We start from the raw sequence: 20,449 nt of genomic DNA, 5'->3' as shown, positions 1-20,449 counted from the left end.
CAAATCGGTGAAAAGCCAGAGAAGCTTAGCTTAGGCATATATATGCTCACATATATGTACCATGACTGAGTTGAAAGAGCAGAGTCTGGAAAGGGGGAGAATCCTAACACAAGGACACAATCCCTTTACACGCCTGTCTTGTGTAAGCCCTCAGACACATGCACTGCTTTGAAGCCAATACAATCACAAAGCTCGTGTCAAACTATAGGCAGAGGAATGACTACACAAAAATCAGACTAATCCGCTGTTGAGTGTTTCCCAGCAAAGTTCAAGGAACCTCAAAATGGAAAATAACTGGTTACATGGACAGCTTTTCAGTTAGAGATCCTCCTACGTAACAATTTATAGGCCTCAAAACGTACCTGGTTTGTATTCCCTTTGCAGAAGCAGCTGGTCAGCTCAAATAAGCATACACAGAGGCAAAGCAGTCTGAACTAACCAGACTACACACTAGCTCTATCTCAGCAGAGGTTGTAAAAGGGAAAAAAGAAGCACAAATTTGGCTTTTTGTAGTGGGAAAGTTCTTAAAGAAATACAGGAACTAACTCTGTAACAAACCAGGCTTCAGCAGCTCTGCTGTATGTAAAAGCCCCCTAATTTAAGACTTTAGTTATACTCTTGGTTATATTACAGTTACATTTTCAGACTCTGTCTCTCAGATTTTGAGCTTCAATAATTTTATGTAATGAACTTCACAAACTAAGGACACAGAAGGAAAAAAACACAATGTATCCAGTATAGATGCATTATTTTTAAATTTGGATAGGAGCAGCTGATTTTTACAGCAAATGAACAGAAAAGCAGAATTTACTGCTTTGATTTTTTACTTTATAAACTTTATTTAAGCTGCCTCATTGATTTCTTCTAAATATAAGAATCTGCTCTTTTAGTCTCTACTTATATGGTATACTTAATTTTGTGCATATTTCCACTTGTAGGAACAATTTAATCCACACAACCTTCTTCAGAATGATATTCAGTAATTAAAACTGAATACAAGTCAAAACACAGATTGCTTAGCTACACTTTTCTCCAGCTGAACTGCTAGATATGCTGGAATACTGCATTTTTGCTTTTAAGCTTTTGTTCAAACCATTGGCATTAAAGTCTTACTTCATTCTAGAAGTGCCAAGACTCTGAAAAAATCACCAACTGGGTTTTGGTTATTTAAATTCAGCTTAAAGAATAGTCTTGCAATAGCACAGCCAAGCTGAGGCTCAGATGAGACGTGATCTCCTCCACCACGTATCTGCACTGTTTTGCAATCTGTGCCCTTGCAGATACTCAGAACTTAACTGAGCAAACCCACCCTGGCTCTGCTTTGAGTGAGAGGCTGGACCAGACATCCCCCAGAGGTCCCTTCCAGCTTCCATTACTGTATGATTCTGTGAAGAGACTTCAAAGTACCATATTTCTCAGTCTGTTTGTTTTAAAAAGGCAAAGAGAGGGTTTCTCATCCATACCACAGAAGTGAAGGATTTGCCTTTCAGACCAACTGCTCTGGACTGCTGCTGGACAGAACAGCTGGTCTGAGGGCAGCAAGAGGTCAAAGAGGAAAGCTAGGAACTGCTGGATTTTGGACACTGAAGAACTAAAGGAGTCAAAAACTAAGCAGGTGTTCAAGTACAAAGTCAACTAATTTCAAATCTTCTCTTCTGAGACATTTCTGCTTCATGAGCCAAAGGAAAGAAGTTTCCTTTCACACAGTCCTACCTGTAGGGAGCAACAAATCGGGAGCAGGGTGGGGCGGGCTGGGAAGACTCACTGAATATGTGGTGAATATTTCGGCTGTAATAGACTTTATATGCAAAGGGAGAAAGACAGCACTGAAATTCCTGATTTTTTTTCCTTAGTCCAACCTAGGATTAATTCTTTCCAATTACTAATTATTTCCAATTAATTATTTCAGTGGCAAAATCTCAAAAGTAACTTCAGATTTTTTTGTTTTTGTTTTAAAAGGATGATCCTAAACCAGATAATTTGTTATCTACTGAAATCTTTGAATATCACACATTCTCTCTGATCCTGAAGTGAGCTAAAACATTTTACATTTCTGAAGTGCACAGTACTTGCTGAAACAAAAAGAAACCCCAAAATCTAAATTGATCTGTGGCTGAGTGACGGAATAATGCTCAAAATGCCTGCAGTGTTCTGCACTGGCTTTCCTAGATTTGTTTTCCCTTTTGTGGGAGCAGCATGCTTAATAAGCACTGGTGTTTTAGACTGCTGAAATGTTAACCTTAAAAAAGTATCAACATATTTCATAGGTAGTAGATCAATTTTGTCAAATTTTTTCTTTGTTTTCTAAAGTACTTTGGAATGTTTCAGCATCCATTCTTGTGGCTGGACATAGGGTTGAGCTCTTACTTCTCAAATAAATCCTAAACAATCATTTATTTGCATCACTTCATAGCATCATAGGATATAAATTTATTTTTTAAAAAATCTCTTGTTTGCTATATGCAGCATGATATGCCAGCTGAAACTGGGGCAGTATTTATCAAATATTTCCTGAGAAACTTTTCTGTACAAAAGGTAAAGAAATGCATCTTCAAAGGGCCCAAATGCTCTGCAAAAGCCTCCATTAATAGAGTAGAATTTGTTTTCTTTATTCATCTGACAAACAGAAAAAATGTCTTTTTACTTCAAACTGAAACCAACACTATATATAGGACGAGACCAAATGTGGGGAGGGTCGTCCCCAACAGGAGAGGAAAGATGGCCTGCTTACAGGGAACACTGCTGTTACACAGCTCTTAAAATACTCTGCCAAAAAAATTACAAGCCATTCCGAGACACTGATTGATTGTACAGATTCTTTATTATTTTGGAAGGGACATCAAAGCCTTTCTATGTCTTTCACAATGAACTTAACAAGACCCACTAGTTTTTAAATCTAAACAATGGTGGTTGTGAAGACTCTTCACCCAAAAGCATAATTTTCTTAAATCCCCCTAATACAAACAGTGTTTGTTAATTGTCATCTTAGCACACACAAGCAATCAACTTCATATTTATGTTAAAACATATTATTTGCTTTAATGAAACAAAAGTTATGCTGGATTTATACCCCAAAGAAGTGGGAAAATACCCACTGATTACAAAGATGCAACTGATTGTTGGTACTGGATGTGCACCTTGATAATTCAGATATTAATTCCAAAAAATAAGAAAATTGCTTCATCTGAATGGCTTTGGATGCTTTTGTAATACTACTAACACATCTAAAAAGCCCCATTGACTGACTATGCTGTGTTTTTTATTATATGTAACAAAAGGAGCTAATGGCAGTGATTGCTCCAAAACAAACAAGACAAATCTTCATGCAAAACCAAGAGGGTCATAAGCATCTACAAACAACAACGCTCTGTTTTTAACTCTTTGCTGCATTTCAGGAGCAAGAGGGTGAGCAGCCTGTGGCCTACAGCCCCATGATGACTCCCTGGCATATTAACAAAGCCATGGGATGACTGTCCCTTACCCCACGGGGCTGCAGAGCCGCAGCTGCACAGGATGGCTGCAGTCAGTGGGGTGGGCAAGGGCAGCCTGCACCTCTGGCTGGCCCCTCTGGCTGGCACTGGGCTATTGTTATTTATTAGCAGCATGACCGTAGGCTACCACTGAGAAACCTCCTTGTAGCCAAATGTGACCTTTCCCATTTTTCTTCTCTTTCCCACCATCTGGGAAGTCAAGATTTAGTGCCATGCAGTGTATGAACAGCTGGATCTGCCCCATCCTGACTCATGCCTTCCAGCACTGTACAAACTCAGCTCCTGGTGTTGATGTAGTGCACAATATTTCATACACAAACTAAGAAAGTATGTCATAGCACACCATGCCAGACTATGCCATACTTTCCATGCCAGTTTGGATGAAAGGCCTCTCTAACAGACAGCAGAGCAAATGGACACGGATACAGTAAAAAAAAAAGTTTTGCTACATCCTCTCTCACTTGACTTAATTTATCTTTTCTGAATATTGCATTTAGAAATCATTGCATAGCACAGTCATTGGCTGCAAAATACAAGATTTATTTCTTTATTTAGTACTATGATTTTTCTAGAGCCTTGGCCAGAACACAAGAATTACTCCTAGCTTACTAATTTCTGCTACTAGTTGGGCCTTTGTTACACTCCTTTAACAAACCTGTATAATGCCAAGCACCATTAAGGCCTCAGCTTTAGCAGAGTTTTTAATCAATATTATCAAGTGGTAACAATTACATTGAGAATCTCAATTTTTTGTTTGAGAACTACACACCTTATCTTGCACGCAAGGTATGCGTAAAACAGATAAAGCTTCTTGATTTGAAGAAGTCTGAGATTTTTGCCACATACAAATGAGGGGGACAGGAAAGTTGCTGTTTCTTTCAATCACATACATGAAATTTGTCCCTTACAAACATTGGTACTTTCCCTTTTGTTATCTGAGAAACACCACAAAAACAGCTGAAACAATTTTTTCATCTCTTTCAGAGACTGTCAAACACCACAACGATGGATCAATAATTTGCCTGGATGCAGTGTGATAGCATAGGAAAAAACAGAGTGAGAGCGAAACCCTCAGATACTAATGTGAGAAAACATACATTCAGAACACAGACAATATCAAAAATCTTTCTGATAAAAAGATTCAACAAACCTGTGATGAAAAATCCCTAAAAAATTTTGCAAAATATAGTGACCTTATTGACTTGGCAGTCTCAGACCTAATCAAATTAACAGAAAGCTTTTCACATTATATTTGTGTCAAAGACCTCACCAAACTTGCTAGTATGATGCAGCCATTTTTTTGTCAGTGAAAAAAATCAGGGGTTCCATTTTAATATAACATGCATCAAAAGAACAATTCAGAATTCTTAAGCAGTCTCAAAATTGAAATAAAACCTTCACCTTTTAAGAAGGCATGTTAAATGTGTGGATCTCAATTTCTCAAATTTACTTTCATTATTTTAATTGAAAGTGCAGCAAGCAAGGTAAAACTTTCTTAAGCAGGCTAACAACTTTTGTATATGTATATTTATGAGTTTAACTAAAGGAATAATATTTTTATCTCAATTAAGTGGAACACTGAAGTTCATAATAAAAACTAAGAGAAGAAAAATAATAAAAATTTTCAGAAGTTCTACAGCTAGTTTTGGTGATCTTTGCTTTTACAAAACTAAAGACGAGATATTTTGAAGGCTCAAAGAGACACAAGCTCCAAGATTTGATTACGAATATTAAAGTAACTGCATCAACTGAATAGAAAGATAAGAAGGGACTGTGATGCTGAGAAGAAAAGACTGAGCAATGCGCAAATTACTGCCTGTGGTGATGGAAGAGGAAAGACAACACAGCAAAAAGCAAAAAAATAAATACTGATTTGTACAGCACATCATGCCCTCTAACTGGCTGTGCGCATGTGCTGGTCAAGTCATTCTGCTGGGGACAGCTGCAGGTTCCTGAGTTCATTTAGCATAGATATTACTAATGACTACTTTTACTTTAAGCCAACAAACATAGAAAAGAGGGACATGATAGCCTAGGCTTTTGCAACTGACCTCTCAAAAAAACCAAACAACTAGAAGTTGTTTGAACTCACAAAAATCATTGCACAATTTTTCATATCATTCACTTCATAATATCTGTGCTTGTGCAAGAGATAATTACCTAAAGCCAGCAAAAATCAGGTGCTTTCTTGCAGAAGTCAATTGGTCAAAGTACAAAACTTGAAGAGCTTTCTCTCTTTCTTTACCTTTTATTCAAGTGTCCAAGTAGCCTAAGCACAATGTAAGTTTTTTAACTTCATGTGAAGGATACAAGATCTGAAATAATTTCAGTCAAAATATAGAATAGTCTGACAAATGTTTGATTTAGTAAAGCAAATTTAGATGTTTTTCTTTCCCCTTTGCCTTTTTTTTCCAAAGTATGGAAATTACACTGTGTGGATTTGTGAAAATGACAATTGTGGATCACAATTATAACAATTAAAAGGAGAAAACTCATTCTGGACTTGCAAAAGTTATATAGGTTAAACATTCACAGGAGTGTCCCCAAGACATCTGAAGAATAAATTTGGTGCCCTCAGTGGTGATTTAGAAGAAAGAAAACTGATATAAACGTGACTGGTGTAGAGAGCAACCTAAAAGCATAATGATTTTAAATGGCAAAGTAAGTTGAGATCCCTCTGCTATTCTAAAAGGAAGGAAGGGCAGAGAGGCTTTTAAATAATCCAAATAGTAATTTTTGTTAATACAGAATAATTACAATAATCTGACCCATACTTGTGTGTTAGCCTTCCATATGAGCAGCAGTCAGTCAGAGCTGTAACACTCTTCAGGCCCTACTTCAAGAAGCCATTCTCAATCATGCACATGGCTCAGTAATATATATATTATTTCCCACTGATGCTGGAGATAACTGACTGGACTTCATGATCTGCTTAAGACTCAGAACAAGTCAGGCTCATGCTCAGTGAGCTTGGGACACAGTGTCATCTCTCTCCACCACACATGTGCTGTGCTGCAATATTTAACCAGGGGAACCTTTCAGCCACCTCCTGCAGCCCTTTGAGAGTTTCAAGGTGTCCCAGCTACTTCCAGTAAAGCTACTTAGTTCAGGTCCCCTTTTATTATAGAGAAGTAGCAAATACAGTGCTGTATAGCTAGAAGTTGTAATGGGGACTGGAAGAAACCAAATTATTGTATTTGTCTATTTTTTAATAGATGGCATGGAACTAAGGAGAGATTAATAAAAAAATTAGCAGTGTACTCTACCAATAGAGAGAGACCACTGATAGGATATAACCTGCAACTGACTCCAGGAAAAAAAGACAGCAAAAGCCATCAGAAGGCTGGTTTGAAAATTGAGTTTGGGGAAGCAAATGGGAGAAATGACAGCAAAAATAATTATTCAATAACTACATTATTAAATTACTATTATTAGATACATTATTAAATTACTATTATTAAATAGCTACAATGTATAGTTATAGTACAGCTGTCTATTAATGGCTTTTTAAAATCAAGAAATTGCAGGAGCCATTCTCCCTCCCTTCGTATACCACATACAACTTACAACCTAGCTTTAATAAGGAAGTTTCTCTCAGCTGTCAAGAATATTCCTGAAAATATTTTAAAAATATTAAAAATGAGATATAAATGTAATTTACCAACCTTCTTATAGTCCACAATGTTTCCTTTTCCTTGTGCCTTAAAAAGAAAGAGATTTTTTATCAGACACTACATACTACAAACCAGAGTTGCAAGAATAAAGAATGCAATTAAATGAGCTACTACTTTGAACATTACTTACTTTCTTTAGGAATCTGATACAGAAAACCCTAAAATACAACCAAATGTGTTACCAGCTTACACAACATGGTTCTGTTTCAGATGAGAGCTGCAGATTATACTCAGTGTAATTTTTAGGCTTTTTTATTATGACTTGTCGTTAAACATTTGGTGAATCCAAAATGTTTTGGTCTTAAGAAATCTTGCTGTTTGCAATAATTAATCTCTCCCATGAGATTCTGTAATAAACTCTACTTCTTATCAGCAATAACAGGATTTACTTTCTTTAAAGAGAACTGTCTGTATACCTACACTGTCTTGCATGAGGCAATAGTCTAAAGTCCTCAAAAGGGCTGTTGGACCCTGTCAGAGCTGTTACCAGGCTGGAGGTGCTTTTGTTTTAAGTATCACATCACCTTTTGAGTAAGTGACAGATAAATACAACCTGTAACTCCTAATATGTGGAAGGGGCTAACAGCAGGTTTGTTAGCTAAAGGAGTGAGAAGAAGCTGAGAAGTAAGAAGTTGTTGATAAGGAGTTTCTTAAGGCTGTAATTAAGGAGATTGAGAGAAGAAAGATACGAGAACTTAGTAGCTGGATGAAGTATTTTTAGAAAGTTAGTTGAAGTTACTGTAACTTTTTACTAATTGTGTTATGTTGACTTATTGTGGCCAATAGTTAGAGTAGAAGAAGCATAAACAATTGGAAAGTGTATAAAAGTCAGTCATGTTCAATAATAAAGAGTTGCCAACTAAAACTGATTGTAGTCTCTGCTTTGTGTCGTAACCGCCTCGACAGCGACACTAATACATTCAGAAAGAAATACAAACAAATTTTAAATTTCTTGTTGCCCAGATGCAGGCAAATATGCTGTCTAACTTTCTGATTTTTGTCACAGAATGATGTAGAAGATGTCTTTCTCACTCGTGCTCTGACAGAACCAGATCATTAGCACTTAACCAACCTGAAAACCCTTCCCTGAGATCTGATCTGGATTGCCATTATCACTTCATCCAACTCCAGCTCTTCTCTTTGCAGATTCATTGAGGAAAAAAAAAAATCTGTTTCTTTCTCTCTAGCTTCCTCAAGGGAAGACCCCAAACCTCAATTCTTCTGCAACGTGTCTCCTGAAAAGATGTAGATTAGGACCACTACCTCTCCATGTCCTCTGTGGGGACCTCAGAGGTCAGCCCAAAGGAGCTGACCAACTGAGATAATGAGAAGAACTGAGACCTGCACTCAAGAGGAACACTGTGTGGCAAGCACAGCTTCAAAGAGATGCTCCCAAGCTGGCCCAGACTTGAAAAAATGAATTAATTTTTGTAAAGGAGGAAAAATAAAATACAGAAAATAACTGATGAGAGACTAAACAAACTGAACATGAAGGAGCACAGTAGATAACAGAACTGATTCTTCTGAAAGATAAAGGGGATTGATCCACAAAACCCCTTTGCTTCTCTCTTTAGTCTTCTCAGGAGTCAGCTTTTCTGGACTGCATCTTAAGAAGACAGCTTGATAGTATTTGGGAGTAGCAAAACCACTGCCAATTGTTCTTCCTTATTTGTATATTCTCATCTTCTTTGATTTTTCAGTTTTTATTCACCTGATTGGACCTTACAGCTTCTTCAAAATATATTTAGTAATTATATTGTATATTAGAACACCAGAAACATATTCCTTAACAAGTGACTGCCTATATGCAGATTCACACTGCAGCAGAGAATGTGACAACATGTTTGAGGAAGATGCTTTTCAGCTGCAGCAATAGCAGGAAAGGTTTGCTCAGTGTGCCTCCTCCTGTGCTTATTCTCATTACCAACAGCAAGAATATTTTCTCATGATCTGCTCCTGTCAAGCATTCAAGTCAATGGCTGTTGTGCTCCTCCCGGCTGCAACCTCACACAATCTGTCTCCTAAGCCTTCTTTACTACAACTGCACCATTGCTTTTTCTCCTTTTTTTATCCTCACAGTAGTACTTTGGCTCTCTAACTTTTTCTGACCCTCATCTCAGACACACAGATGGTTTTTTTTACCTTTTAGATCAGACTTGCTCAATTGGTTAAGCTTCTGACAGGGCCTGAGTGCACTGCAGGTGCTTTACCTATTAAAACCATACAAATGACATTGCAGGAGAGGGTGGCTTAGGAGTGCACCCTTACGAGCACTGCCAACATGAGGAAGTCTCTGGTTTGAGTGCTTGGCCTACACTGAATGTCACATAGTGAATGTGACTGTGGGTGATATCTCAAAGAGCACGTAGTTAATTAAAGATAACTTTCCTCTCTAAACCAACATAAGTCAAGAAAGACTCCTGGACTAGGTATTCCATATTGTAGTTGGTAGTAGTGGTAGCATAATAAATACCATGTATGAAGTATGTGTATAATAAATAAATGTATGAAGTACAGCAGTACTAGTAGATAGCAATTATTTTTGCATAGTGCATGTCACTTGGCACCCCCACCCTTTTCACACAGAACTGCTTCATTGTTTCCATAATGCCCATTTTTGGTATGAAAATTTAGTAAGCAGACAGACGGCACTCCTGGAGTCCTGCAACCTCCTCTAGATTCTGCAGATGGGAAATTGTTTCAAAGTTTTTATACACTGTGCTGTGGAAATACCATTATTCTCCAACTGCAATAATCCAAATCCATTTACATTCAACTCACATATGAGCCTTGTGTTGAGACTGTTGAGTTCCAAAAATCCTCATCATGCTTTATGAACTACTAGTCCCTAATTTCAAACTGACAATAGGATTGCTGCATTTTAAGATCCCCCCCACTCTATACCACTGTAGGACTGTAGATTCTGCATACACCTCCCAAAATCTCACGGCTGAAGAGACCATGCCTCTTGCTTGCAGTATGTGAAGGCAGGTTAGAACACAGAACTAGGCAGAGGTTTATATTCTACATCCTGCACCTGATTCCTGCTTTCAAACCAGCAGAGAAAGGAGCCATCAGCAAGCACATCTTGAATGAATTTACTTGCACAGAGCCAGCTTCTTATTGAAGGCAGCAGCCTTTCTAACAAACTGTATAACAACAAGCATGAATTTCCAAACGGCAGTCATCACTGTTTAGACAGACAAAACACGTCCAGCTGATGTGGGAACTCTACAGAATGCTTAATTTTGGCCATTTTGGTGCTTCCTCTTCCCCCTTTCCCTTCTTGCTGTCTTCTACAGTTATCTATTTGTGCTTCAGCAACATCCAGGGAGCTATTCATGGACTTGAATCCTGCTGCGGTACATGACACTTACCATATAGTTATTTTATTCTTATTGTCTTCCTCATGTAAAAATTAGAGGGGAAAAATAGGTAAATAAGAGAATTAAGAAGAGTATCAGACAGCTAGATCTCAAAATGATTTTGTGATGGTCAGAAAGACAAGCCCCAAAGATCTTTCCCCTTCCATTGAAAATTACTACTCCAGCATAATTTTGGCAGAAGGAAATGCGTGCCTACCTTTCAAACCACAGTGATGGTTGAAGTTCTCTGCTTTAAGCTGCCAGTGAAAGTAGCTTTACTAAGACATGGGACTGCACAAGCAGTGCAGAGGAACACACAAGCTCCACGCAAATGTATCTGCCTGTAACACTGGTATACAAAAGTCTGACAAAGCTTGACTGTCAGGTCCCTACATTTCCCCTTGTTTAAAGTGTGAATGCAAGAGGTGTTAAGCACTGCAGAGCATAGGGAAACCTTTTGTTAACTTCTAAGTTCCTGTGCACATTGAAAGTATAGATAGGAAGAAATAAACAAATGGCAAAACCAGGAAATTCTAAACAGTGCTTTATATTACCTCTCTAATCTGTTTAAGCCATGCCTCCCTTCCACGGAATTCCTGATGAAGGATTGCAGGAGCAGAATTCAAACTGAAGGCCATGGTGTCACTAGAAGTTTCTTTAACAAATGGCTGCAGGTCTGAATGTAGCTGGAAAAGAAGAACACACACACATTCAGTTCCCAGGAACAGTCTATACGTATCCACCCACTCCTCAAATTGAGGTCCACATCCTGGTTCTACACCTACTCACCACTTCCTACTTTGACATTTGTACTCTGGTTGCACTTTTTCAAGTTTGGAGGAGGGATAGAAAGATGTTGAAAGCCTTGCAGTGGTGGAAAGATGTGGTAAAGAGAAGCAAGAGAGTCTGCAAAGACACAGATAAAGGACAGCTTGCAGAGCTGGGCAAGCCATGGGACACAGCCAGGTAGGAGACTGTGGAGTGGCAAGAAACAGAAAAAATATAAAGGAGAGAATGATCCAGTCTTTGGTGGGAAGAAGATCAGGTTTTAATCTGTGCAGAGTACTACATTCTACTTTTGAGTACCTGAGGAAGCAGATACAGTATGACCTTCCTTCTGACAAAGCAAATGCTACATAGCTAGGAGCTTTCTATGAAAATTATGCAATCCTTAATACACAACTATGTGTCAATGGTGAATATATTAATATTAAAGAATATACAAAATATTAAGGATATAACTGCACTTGAAGTAATTTACTGGTAGAATTGTACCTAGTAATAGCATATAGTGGCATTCCTGTGGCAGTAAAATTGTGCTTTATAAAACCACTTCCTTCTTCTGTAGGAACTAGAAACTGCATAAATCAACTCAGCTGAAGCATATGGGAGGTCTGTCTGCCTGTCTCAAGCTACATCTAACCTCACAAGTGATGCAATACAGCAGAAGCAGATCTGTGTTTTCCTGTGGACTAACTCTAGCTGCAGACTCAATGTCTCCTAGCGGAGGTCAGAGACCTTGTCCAGGAAGTCCTACTGCTGTAGAGGTGCAGGATGGTCCTGTTCAGATACAGTGACCTCCCTCCTTATCTTCTAGCTGCCCTCTACGGAACTTCCTTCCACAGCAGGTTATTCAGAGGGGATATAGCACAGTCCATGCTGCTGCAGAAAACTGAGCATCACAGCACAAATCTCTGCATGGTGGCAGCCAAGACCCAACACATTATGTACAGACTGGGCAATGAGAGGCTGGAAAGCAGTGCTGTGGAAAGGGACCTGGGGGTCCTGGTCGATGGCAAGTGGAACATGAGTCAGCGGTGCCCTGGCAGCCAGGAGGGCCAGTGGTGTCCTGGGGGCATCAGGCTCAGCATGGCCAGCTGGGCAAGGGAGGGGATTGTCCCGCTCTGCTCTGCACTGGGGCGGCCTCACCTCCTGTGCTGGGGCAGTTTTGGGCACCACAATATAAGAAAGGCATTAAACTATCAGAGTGTCCAAAGGAGACAACAGAGATGGTGAAGGGCCTTGAGGTGAAGCATATGAGGAGTGGCTGAAGTCACTTGGTCTGTTCAGCCTGGAGGAGACTGAGAGGAAACCTCATTGCAGTCGTCAACATCCTTGTGAGGGAAAGAGGAGCAGCAGGCACTGATACTTTCTCTGTGATGACCAGCGGCAGGACCCAAGGGAATGGCCTGAAGTTGTGCCAGGGGAGGTTTAGGCTAGATATTAGAAAAGGCTCTTCACCCAGGGAGTGGTTTTGCACTGGAACGGGCTCCCCAGGGAAGCTGTCACAGCACCAAGCCTGAGAGTTCAGAAGTGTTTAGACAATGCTCTCAGGCACAGTGTATGACTCTTGGGGATGGCCCTGTGCAGGGATGGGGGTTGGACTCGATGATCCTTGTGGATCCCTTCCAATTCAACATATTCTATTACATGTTTCCTCCTGCAACTCCTGTTAATGGGACAGTGGGTTTAGGAGTAATGAAGGAGCAGAAAAGGTAAAGTTTTAAGCTGCTGCAGAAAGATGTGCTAGAAGGAAGTTAACAGAGCCTTTAATGTAATGAGCTCCATTGCCAGGAGCGTGATTTTGGTAGTTCACAAGCTCTGTTCATACCAACAGTTTCTGCAAACATCTCACTCCATACAGCAGTCAAATTTCTCAACACTCACCTGCCGGCTAAAATCTACAGCATAAGTCACGCAGTATACCACAGAGATCATGAGCAACACATCTTACAAGCCTTCCTTCTGTATTTAAGCTCCCAGATCAAAAGGAAAAGGTGTACCTTATGACTCATAGACATATGCTTCCCATACTGGAATGCCATGTCCTGGATCTCAGCGCTGTGCTTTGCTAGCTCCATTGCAGCCTGGCAGCTCTTGGCCAGCAAGGCACTGTGCCTGAGGAAAACCTGCTCCTTCCACCTAGATATGCCAATGTCATCTGTGAGGCAGTTCTCCTGAAAATGAAACAAAGGCTGACATGAAAACACCAAAACTGCACGTGTCAGCTCACAGAAGTTAATAGTGAGGTGAGTAACATGTAGTACATAACAAAACAAACCAAACTCTGGGTGCCACGTGCCAAATAAATTCTTCTAGGGATGAATAGAGAAAACTATCAGAATAAACATATTGGCAGTTTCAAACAAAAACCTTTTCCATTTTCCTCTCAAAAAGGTAATGCAAAATATGTGGAGCTGTCAACAGATTCAATATAATTTTTAATTTTTTTTAATTACTGTATCATCACACTGAACATTAACAGCCAACTATAGCCCTCATGAGGGACTGGGGAGGAAAAAAACCCCACAACCAAAACTCCAAAACAAAACCAAAAAGCAACCCCTCCCCCCGCAGAGTACACCTGCATTTCAGCCCCTTCCCAGTTACCAAGAACCAACAATCCCAAACAAACTTGAGAAGTCCGTACAATTTTTCCTTTGTAGTCAGGAAAAAAACGAATTGTAACAGGTGTTGAAAACTCTTATAGACTGCACTGAAAAAATGAAGGGCTATGAGAGAGGACTTATGTCTCTTCTGCTTCCATATTAAGGGTGAAGAGCAACTGAAAGTATTAAAAAATAAATAAAGTTGCAATTTAGAAGCGTCGGGGATTAATTAACTTCCTCAGGGGCTGATAGAGACATGTCAGTTATGCCTCTACTTAACTTTACAACCTTGACTGTAAGGTCAGAGATGCTCAGCCTGTCTCAAAATCTTTTGTATCCAACATATTTATTTGGATAAATTTCCACAGTGTTTTAATTAACACAAATCAAATACTTTCTCCCAAAATTCAAATTCAGCTGCCATTCCTTTGACTCATAAGGTGTTAATATGCTACTAATTCACTCATGTCTTCAAAGCTAGTCACTACTTTAATCTGTCTCACATACTGTCATGCCTTTAGGTACTCTCTAAGAAGGGGAGAGAAAACCCCAAAACCAGAAAAGATCACAGCTGTTTTGCTTAGAAAAAATAAAATCAGTAATGAGAAGCTACAGAAAAAAAATTAAAGCACAAAAATGTTTCAAATTTTGTAATTTCTCAGTTCAGCTGAATCTGTAATGTACACTAAGCCAAAATATATTCTTTAACAGAGTAATATAAAAACCTCTCTTATAAAACAAACCTTTTCCCTCGAAGTGATGTCAATTAAATTACTTAGAAATGAGTAAGAAGTAATTCTGTGTGACCCTATAGTTTTCTAGCAAGGTATTATCTGTCATGAAATCAGTAACAAATGAAATAGAATCCATCCGTTCAGCTCTAATTTTCCTCCCTTATGGATATCACCCAGAAGTGCTGTGTTACAAGGGAGAGGATAATTTGAGACTAATGGAAAAAGTAGGAGAATTCTGCAATGCCAAGTAACACAGAGCTGTATCAAAATGCCTTTGCTTTCAGACATACTATTAAGTTATACAAGGAAAGTGAAGAACAGTGAAACCACATGTTTGCTATTATGCATATGACAACTTACAAAGTCAAGCCTAAACTTTCCTCTGTTTCTGTATTTTTGTTTTAATATTTTAACGCAGCCCAGAGCATGTGCAAATTCCCATGACTGGCAAAATGTCAAAATGAGCATTTAATTCAAGTAGTTTCCCATATATCAAGTCTCTTTTTTTCCATTTAGATATAGGTCAATTTATTTTAAATTTAAAATCAGGAGCTGTTGGAAGACGAAACACAATCTTTTCCTTAACAACCAATCTGCTCAGTGAAAAAACAGTACTTACTAAAATTTGCTGGATGATACTGAAAATTGGCAGTGATTTTTATAATCGTTTGTTTTACATCAAATAAGAAAAAAATACTCTAGAAAGGTATCCTGAAACAATTCTGAAGTTAACAAAGTATTTCAGAAGACCCATAAATTGAAAAGGATTGCTTTCTGTAGCCTTTGAGCAGCAAGAGAAGTGCAAACATTATCCAATATCAACTGAAGGAACTGAAGAAGCTTAAGCAGTCATTGCAACTCAATGTATACAAGAAAATTAATTCTATGATTTGTTACAAGTTTCAATTTCATTAATAGGATTGAAAATGATGGCAGAAAAAGTTACTGTCCACTACCTTAACATTATGTAAAAGCTTCAAGCACCTAAAATGACCATCTAACTTCAAAAAACCCACAAGAATTGAACACATATTTGAAGATTGAAATCTTAAAAACATAAGTATTGTAAATCTCTGGGCTACAGAAACAAGCCAGTCGTCAAAAGGTATTATGTCCATATGGATGTGTTTTAGTATATGAACCTGCATGTCTGAATATAGCTGATTTTAATTAAAGAACTTCTTATGACCACATACCCCTAAAGCTTTTGCTGCTCAAGACAGAGGCAGACACATCCTTTCTTAAGCAAAATTTTCCAACAATGACATTTTTTCCCAAGCTTAACTCTCATATACATAAAGTGTCTGCCAACCACACCACATTCTTACAAGGGTATGTAGGACAATATCTAAACACTATTTTAAAAACATCAAGGGAAAACCCAAACTACTTCTAGATCGCAAGGCTGTAAAATCTGATATCTCAACAGCTCTTACTACTTCTAGAGAAATTTTCCCTGCTTTGTAAGCTTTGTTTTGTTTTGTCAGCAGTGGGTATAGAAAAGGACATTAGCTGGCCCAGAAGACTCCTAAGACTTTCTTATAAAAACATCTCTAAAGTCGAATGAAGTTGTAGTTTACAGTGGTCAGACATTTGATTAACAAATGCCTGTGGACTGACCTCATTCATAAGTTCTGTCACCAAGAAATGGGTGCAGATCACAAGCACCCCTGATGCTGTCAGGGGGGCAGGAAGTGGAGGATGAAGAGAGCTGTACCCCTCACCATCACTGGAAGAAAACAGCCATCTCCAGAGACAGTTTGCACAATGTCAGCGTGAGTGCACAGGGAAAATATCCAAATACAGCTCTGTCAATCATCACTTCCAATGGGAAATTAAGAACAGCTGAGGGTGCTCCCATTTTTCTATTGGCAAGGTCAGTACTGCTTTGTTAGATATTGTCTAGTTGAGAATCTATTTTATTAAACTACTTCCATGATTTAAACTGTGTTTAAAACAATCACCTCAGGAAACAAAAAACTTCTAGAAAATTAAACTGGGACTAAAATATGAGATCATAACCAACAAGAAGGGCAGCTCTCAGTGACAGAACCAAGGATCCCCAGTACAAAAGCAACACTTACAATAGCACAGTTTGATTTATCTCACCAAAAAAGATTTTTATATGAGGCTCAGCTGAAAACGTACTACAGAAATATGAATGAAAAACATGTCTTAAAAGTGCACAAACCCACTTGCAAAACCAAGAAGAAGCAGAAGTCAGAGACTTTAAACTTCAGCTATAGTTTGTAACACAGCCCATCATTTATTTCCATACCATGGCAGCTCTTTCTTAACCATCTGCTGCGGCACAAAATGATCCAAACGTCTGAATCATTTATATCAAACATTAATTCAGTTCTCAATGGGCAAATAATCCACAGAAACACATAGAAATAATTTTACATTGCATATTCAAAGTTTAAAATTAGGTAGTTCAAGAACTTCTATTTTACATAAATAAAATCCAGTGCAACTATGAATCACTCTACCAGCAGCAAGACCCTGTAAAACATTTCACACATGGTTCATATGAGCTTTCAGCAGATGTCTTCATGCTTGCTGAACATGACAGGGCATGTTTTATTGGTCTATTAATACCCGTCTTCACTGCTTTTGGAGTAACAAGAGTGTCTGCAAATGGGTCAATAAAGCAAGCTACTGACTACTTTTATCACGACACTGTAAAAAAAACAACACCTGGTTTTCAAAGAAAAGTTTGTAAACTTATCATAAAGACAAATATCTCTTCACATCTGTTACTTTTAAATCTCTCTGGAAAAACTTAGTATTTAAAAGAACAAAAGCAGTAAATAAATAACATTGGCCTTCTTTCTAGCTATGCTCTTTTTCCCCCAAACACATTTTCCTATTCTTTTCACAGATGCTCTTTACTCAAATTCCATATTTTATGCTTTTCTTTAGTCTTGCAACAAAAACATTTGTTGGAAAAAAGTGAAAACTCTGGCTCTGCTGCCCTGCTAAAAGGTTGTTTACATAGCTCAAAATATATTTGATTTACTTCCCATAGTAAAATAATAAACAAATCCATTACTTATAGTACAGACTCATAGCAGGCAGTTGATGGACATGGGCAGTATTCAAAACTGCACATTACTCCTCAAAGCAGGGCCAGGGACCAAACATCAAAGAAGTATTGGCACAGCTCACTGCATTTAGCCCATCCTTTTCCAGAAAATAAACTAATTTTCATTAAAAACCCTACTGTGGTCTAAAATAAATACCTGTTAATTCACTGTTTGATACGAGTACTTGCTACTAAGGCCTTTATTTTTAAACTTGTTTTACATATTAGTTATGCACAACTTTCACAAAATTGCACCAAAAATTCCTAACAGCTCTTCTGGCCATCAGTGGAGCATGTTGGGAATGGTCCTGTCTTACATAATAGCCCCATGTTGACACTATAATGAGTTTTGCTAATGCACATTTATCATCAGCTACATATTCTGACGACAAGAAAAAAATTCCCAAAACCCAACCAAGTTATTTCCCCTCAAAGTCCCTCCTGCTTTAAGATTACAAGAGCATTCTGGAAGGTTGAGCACAAGAGCCAACACACTGAAGTCCCTCTCTTGATTCTGCTGTTTGACCTTGAGCTTCCTTGTATCTCTTACACCCATCAAGTGAATTGACAGGAATATTAAAGTAACCCCCCTCAGTATTTGTTAAATGATCTGGAATATTAAAACAGAGGGGCTTTATAGATATGACAATATTCTCTGAGTTAGCAAACATTTTAGAAACCTTCAGCCTCCTCAAAGTTGGAAACAGAGACTCAGAGCAATGGGGTTTTTTTTGTTAAAAATAGATAACCACAATCACAACTGAAGGCCAGACTAGACCATTTTCAACTTTGCACTCACTAAGGCGAAATTTTTACTCCCAAATTAGACCCAGATTTAGGGAAGGCAAATGGGAACTGGGAAGAATGTCCTTCACTTGCAGAATTTTGGGCTGAGAGGGGATATTGCAGAAAACTGCAATAATTTATCATATCATCCCTTTCAGCTTCAGGTTATAGTCCAACATATGAGCTTAATATTGTTAATGCAGTATCTTAAACCACAGCAGCTGTTTGTTACTTTGAACATGAGTGACAAGCCTTAACCTTGAGGCTGTGTCAAAGCCTACACTTCGTAGTTTGTATTGTCACTTCAAATAACCATGAAAAGTTAAATATTTGCTTTTTCTTTCCTGGTTTCACACAGATCTAACGATTTACCTATGCAGAAAAGATGAAGCATGATCAAACAGAATGTACTAAAATGGGACAGCTGTAGGATTGCATGTGGCTGTGCAGAGGAAAAACAGCGGTAATGGAGCTGTCAAATAATTATATCCATTATATGTATTCAGGAGTAAACCAGGTCAGTCTTGTTAGGTCAAGTAACTCTTTGAACTTTCCTACTGGGTTATCCAAATGAAGAAGACTGAAACTTCTGAAACTTTTTTTTTTTTTTTTGCAAACATGAACTTAAGGTCTCAGAAAAGAAAGGTTAACTTTGCAGAGATATTTTTGTCTACCATTCAGGTAGACATTCAGCAAAGTGCAAAACAACTTGGTGCTAAGTTAGTTTATTTTATAGTACTAAAGAGCTTTAAAACAACTGCATTAAGGACATTTAACATATGAAGTACAGTTTTCTTGCCTCAGGGAAAAAAAAACAAGGTGAGAAGACATCCTTCTGCTTTTCCAAATTTAGGAAATTCCCAGCAATGAAAATACCACTACTAGAATCCCTCTGCCCTATTCCTAAAAAGAAAAATAAGTTTGACATTTGAGATTTAGTTGTGGAGCAGATTAAAGCATTTGTCTTACCTCTGGGAAATGCAGTTCATAATTTTGTTTCAATCAAATTGCAATTAGGGAAGGAGGGAAGATGCACAAAGGCCATAAATAAGACAGACCAACAACTGAACTAGTCTATTTGCCAATCTTTACTAAAGAAATGTTCAGGACATGAATGGAATACTGCCTCAGCAGAACAGGGTGAGGAGAGCAGCAGGGATATGTCTCAGCACAAAATGGAACACAATTTCTCAGAGAACTAGACAGAAAAAACTAAAGCAGATGCCACACCTTGCTGTAGGTCTCATCAGAAGCCACACACTACCCATTATAAAGGCTGAATTTCAGGCACTGTCAGGTAAGTGTCTCTATTACACCACCACACTAATTGTGTTTTGACTTAACTGGGTTCCCCTTAGGAAGGGTACAGTGTACTTGCAACTCTCCTTAGACAGAAATAGTCACTGAAACAAAATAAGTCTTTGCTATTTGTAACTGGGCCAGGGCAGGGTAAATGTCATGCAGCTGCGCTTAGTTTATCTCACACTTCCCCTTGCAATCCACACGTGTGGAGGGCTTCAGTAAGGCAACAGAAAATAGAAAAAGAATGATTTAGAAAAGATAAACATCTTCTGCAGTGGCAGGAACCCAAATGAGTCCACATTTCTCATTTACAGAGGGGCCAAAGTTTCAAGAAAATGCAGTTTCGTTGCTGAGATGAACCTGTAGAGTTTTACCTCTACACATGAACAAGTAGATGAGTGTTTTTAAAATATACCTGCAATCTACCTGTATTTAGAAACTGCTGGAATATGGAAAACAACATTTCAACTATTCTTGGCAAAAATCTCAAAGATGTAATCTATTTTAACATATAACTCTGAGCATGGTCCTTGGGAGAAACACTGAAGGCTGAGGTCAGTTTATACACAGGTTAAACACAGCAGGTGCAGAAGCACCACCAAGTTCCCAATACTGCCCTC

The 20,449-nt window shown here is 38.4% G+C and overlaps 1 protein-coding gene across 1 annotated transcript in view; it reads right to left on the bottom strand.

Annotated features, from left to right (window-relative positions):
* PDSS2 (decaprenyl diphosphate synthase subunit 2) overlaps positions 1–20,449 on the bottom strand; it is a 111,709-nt gene that overhangs the window by 4,789 nt on the left and 86,471 nt on the right. The window contains exons 5-7 of the mRNA XM_030944692.1: positions 13,314–13,487; positions 11,085–11,216; positions 7,157–7,192 (exon numbers count right to left, since the gene is read on the bottom strand). Coding sequence (XP_030800552.1) covers positions 7,157–7,192; positions 11,085–11,216; positions 13,314–13,487 — 342 coding nt within the window. The remainder of the gene's footprint in view (positions 1–7,156; positions 7,193–11,084; positions 11,217–13,313; positions 13,488–20,449) is intronic.

Source organism: Camarhynchus parvulus, chromosome 3 (genome assembly GCF_901933205.1).
Source record: "Camarhynchus parvulus chromosome 3, STF_HiC, whole genome shotgun sequence".
NCBI classification, from domain to species: Eukaryota; Metazoa; Chordata; class Aves; order Passeriformes; family Thraupidae; genus Camarhynchus; species Camarhynchus parvulus.
This window is presented reverse-complemented; position numbering and strand designations above follow the sequence as displayed.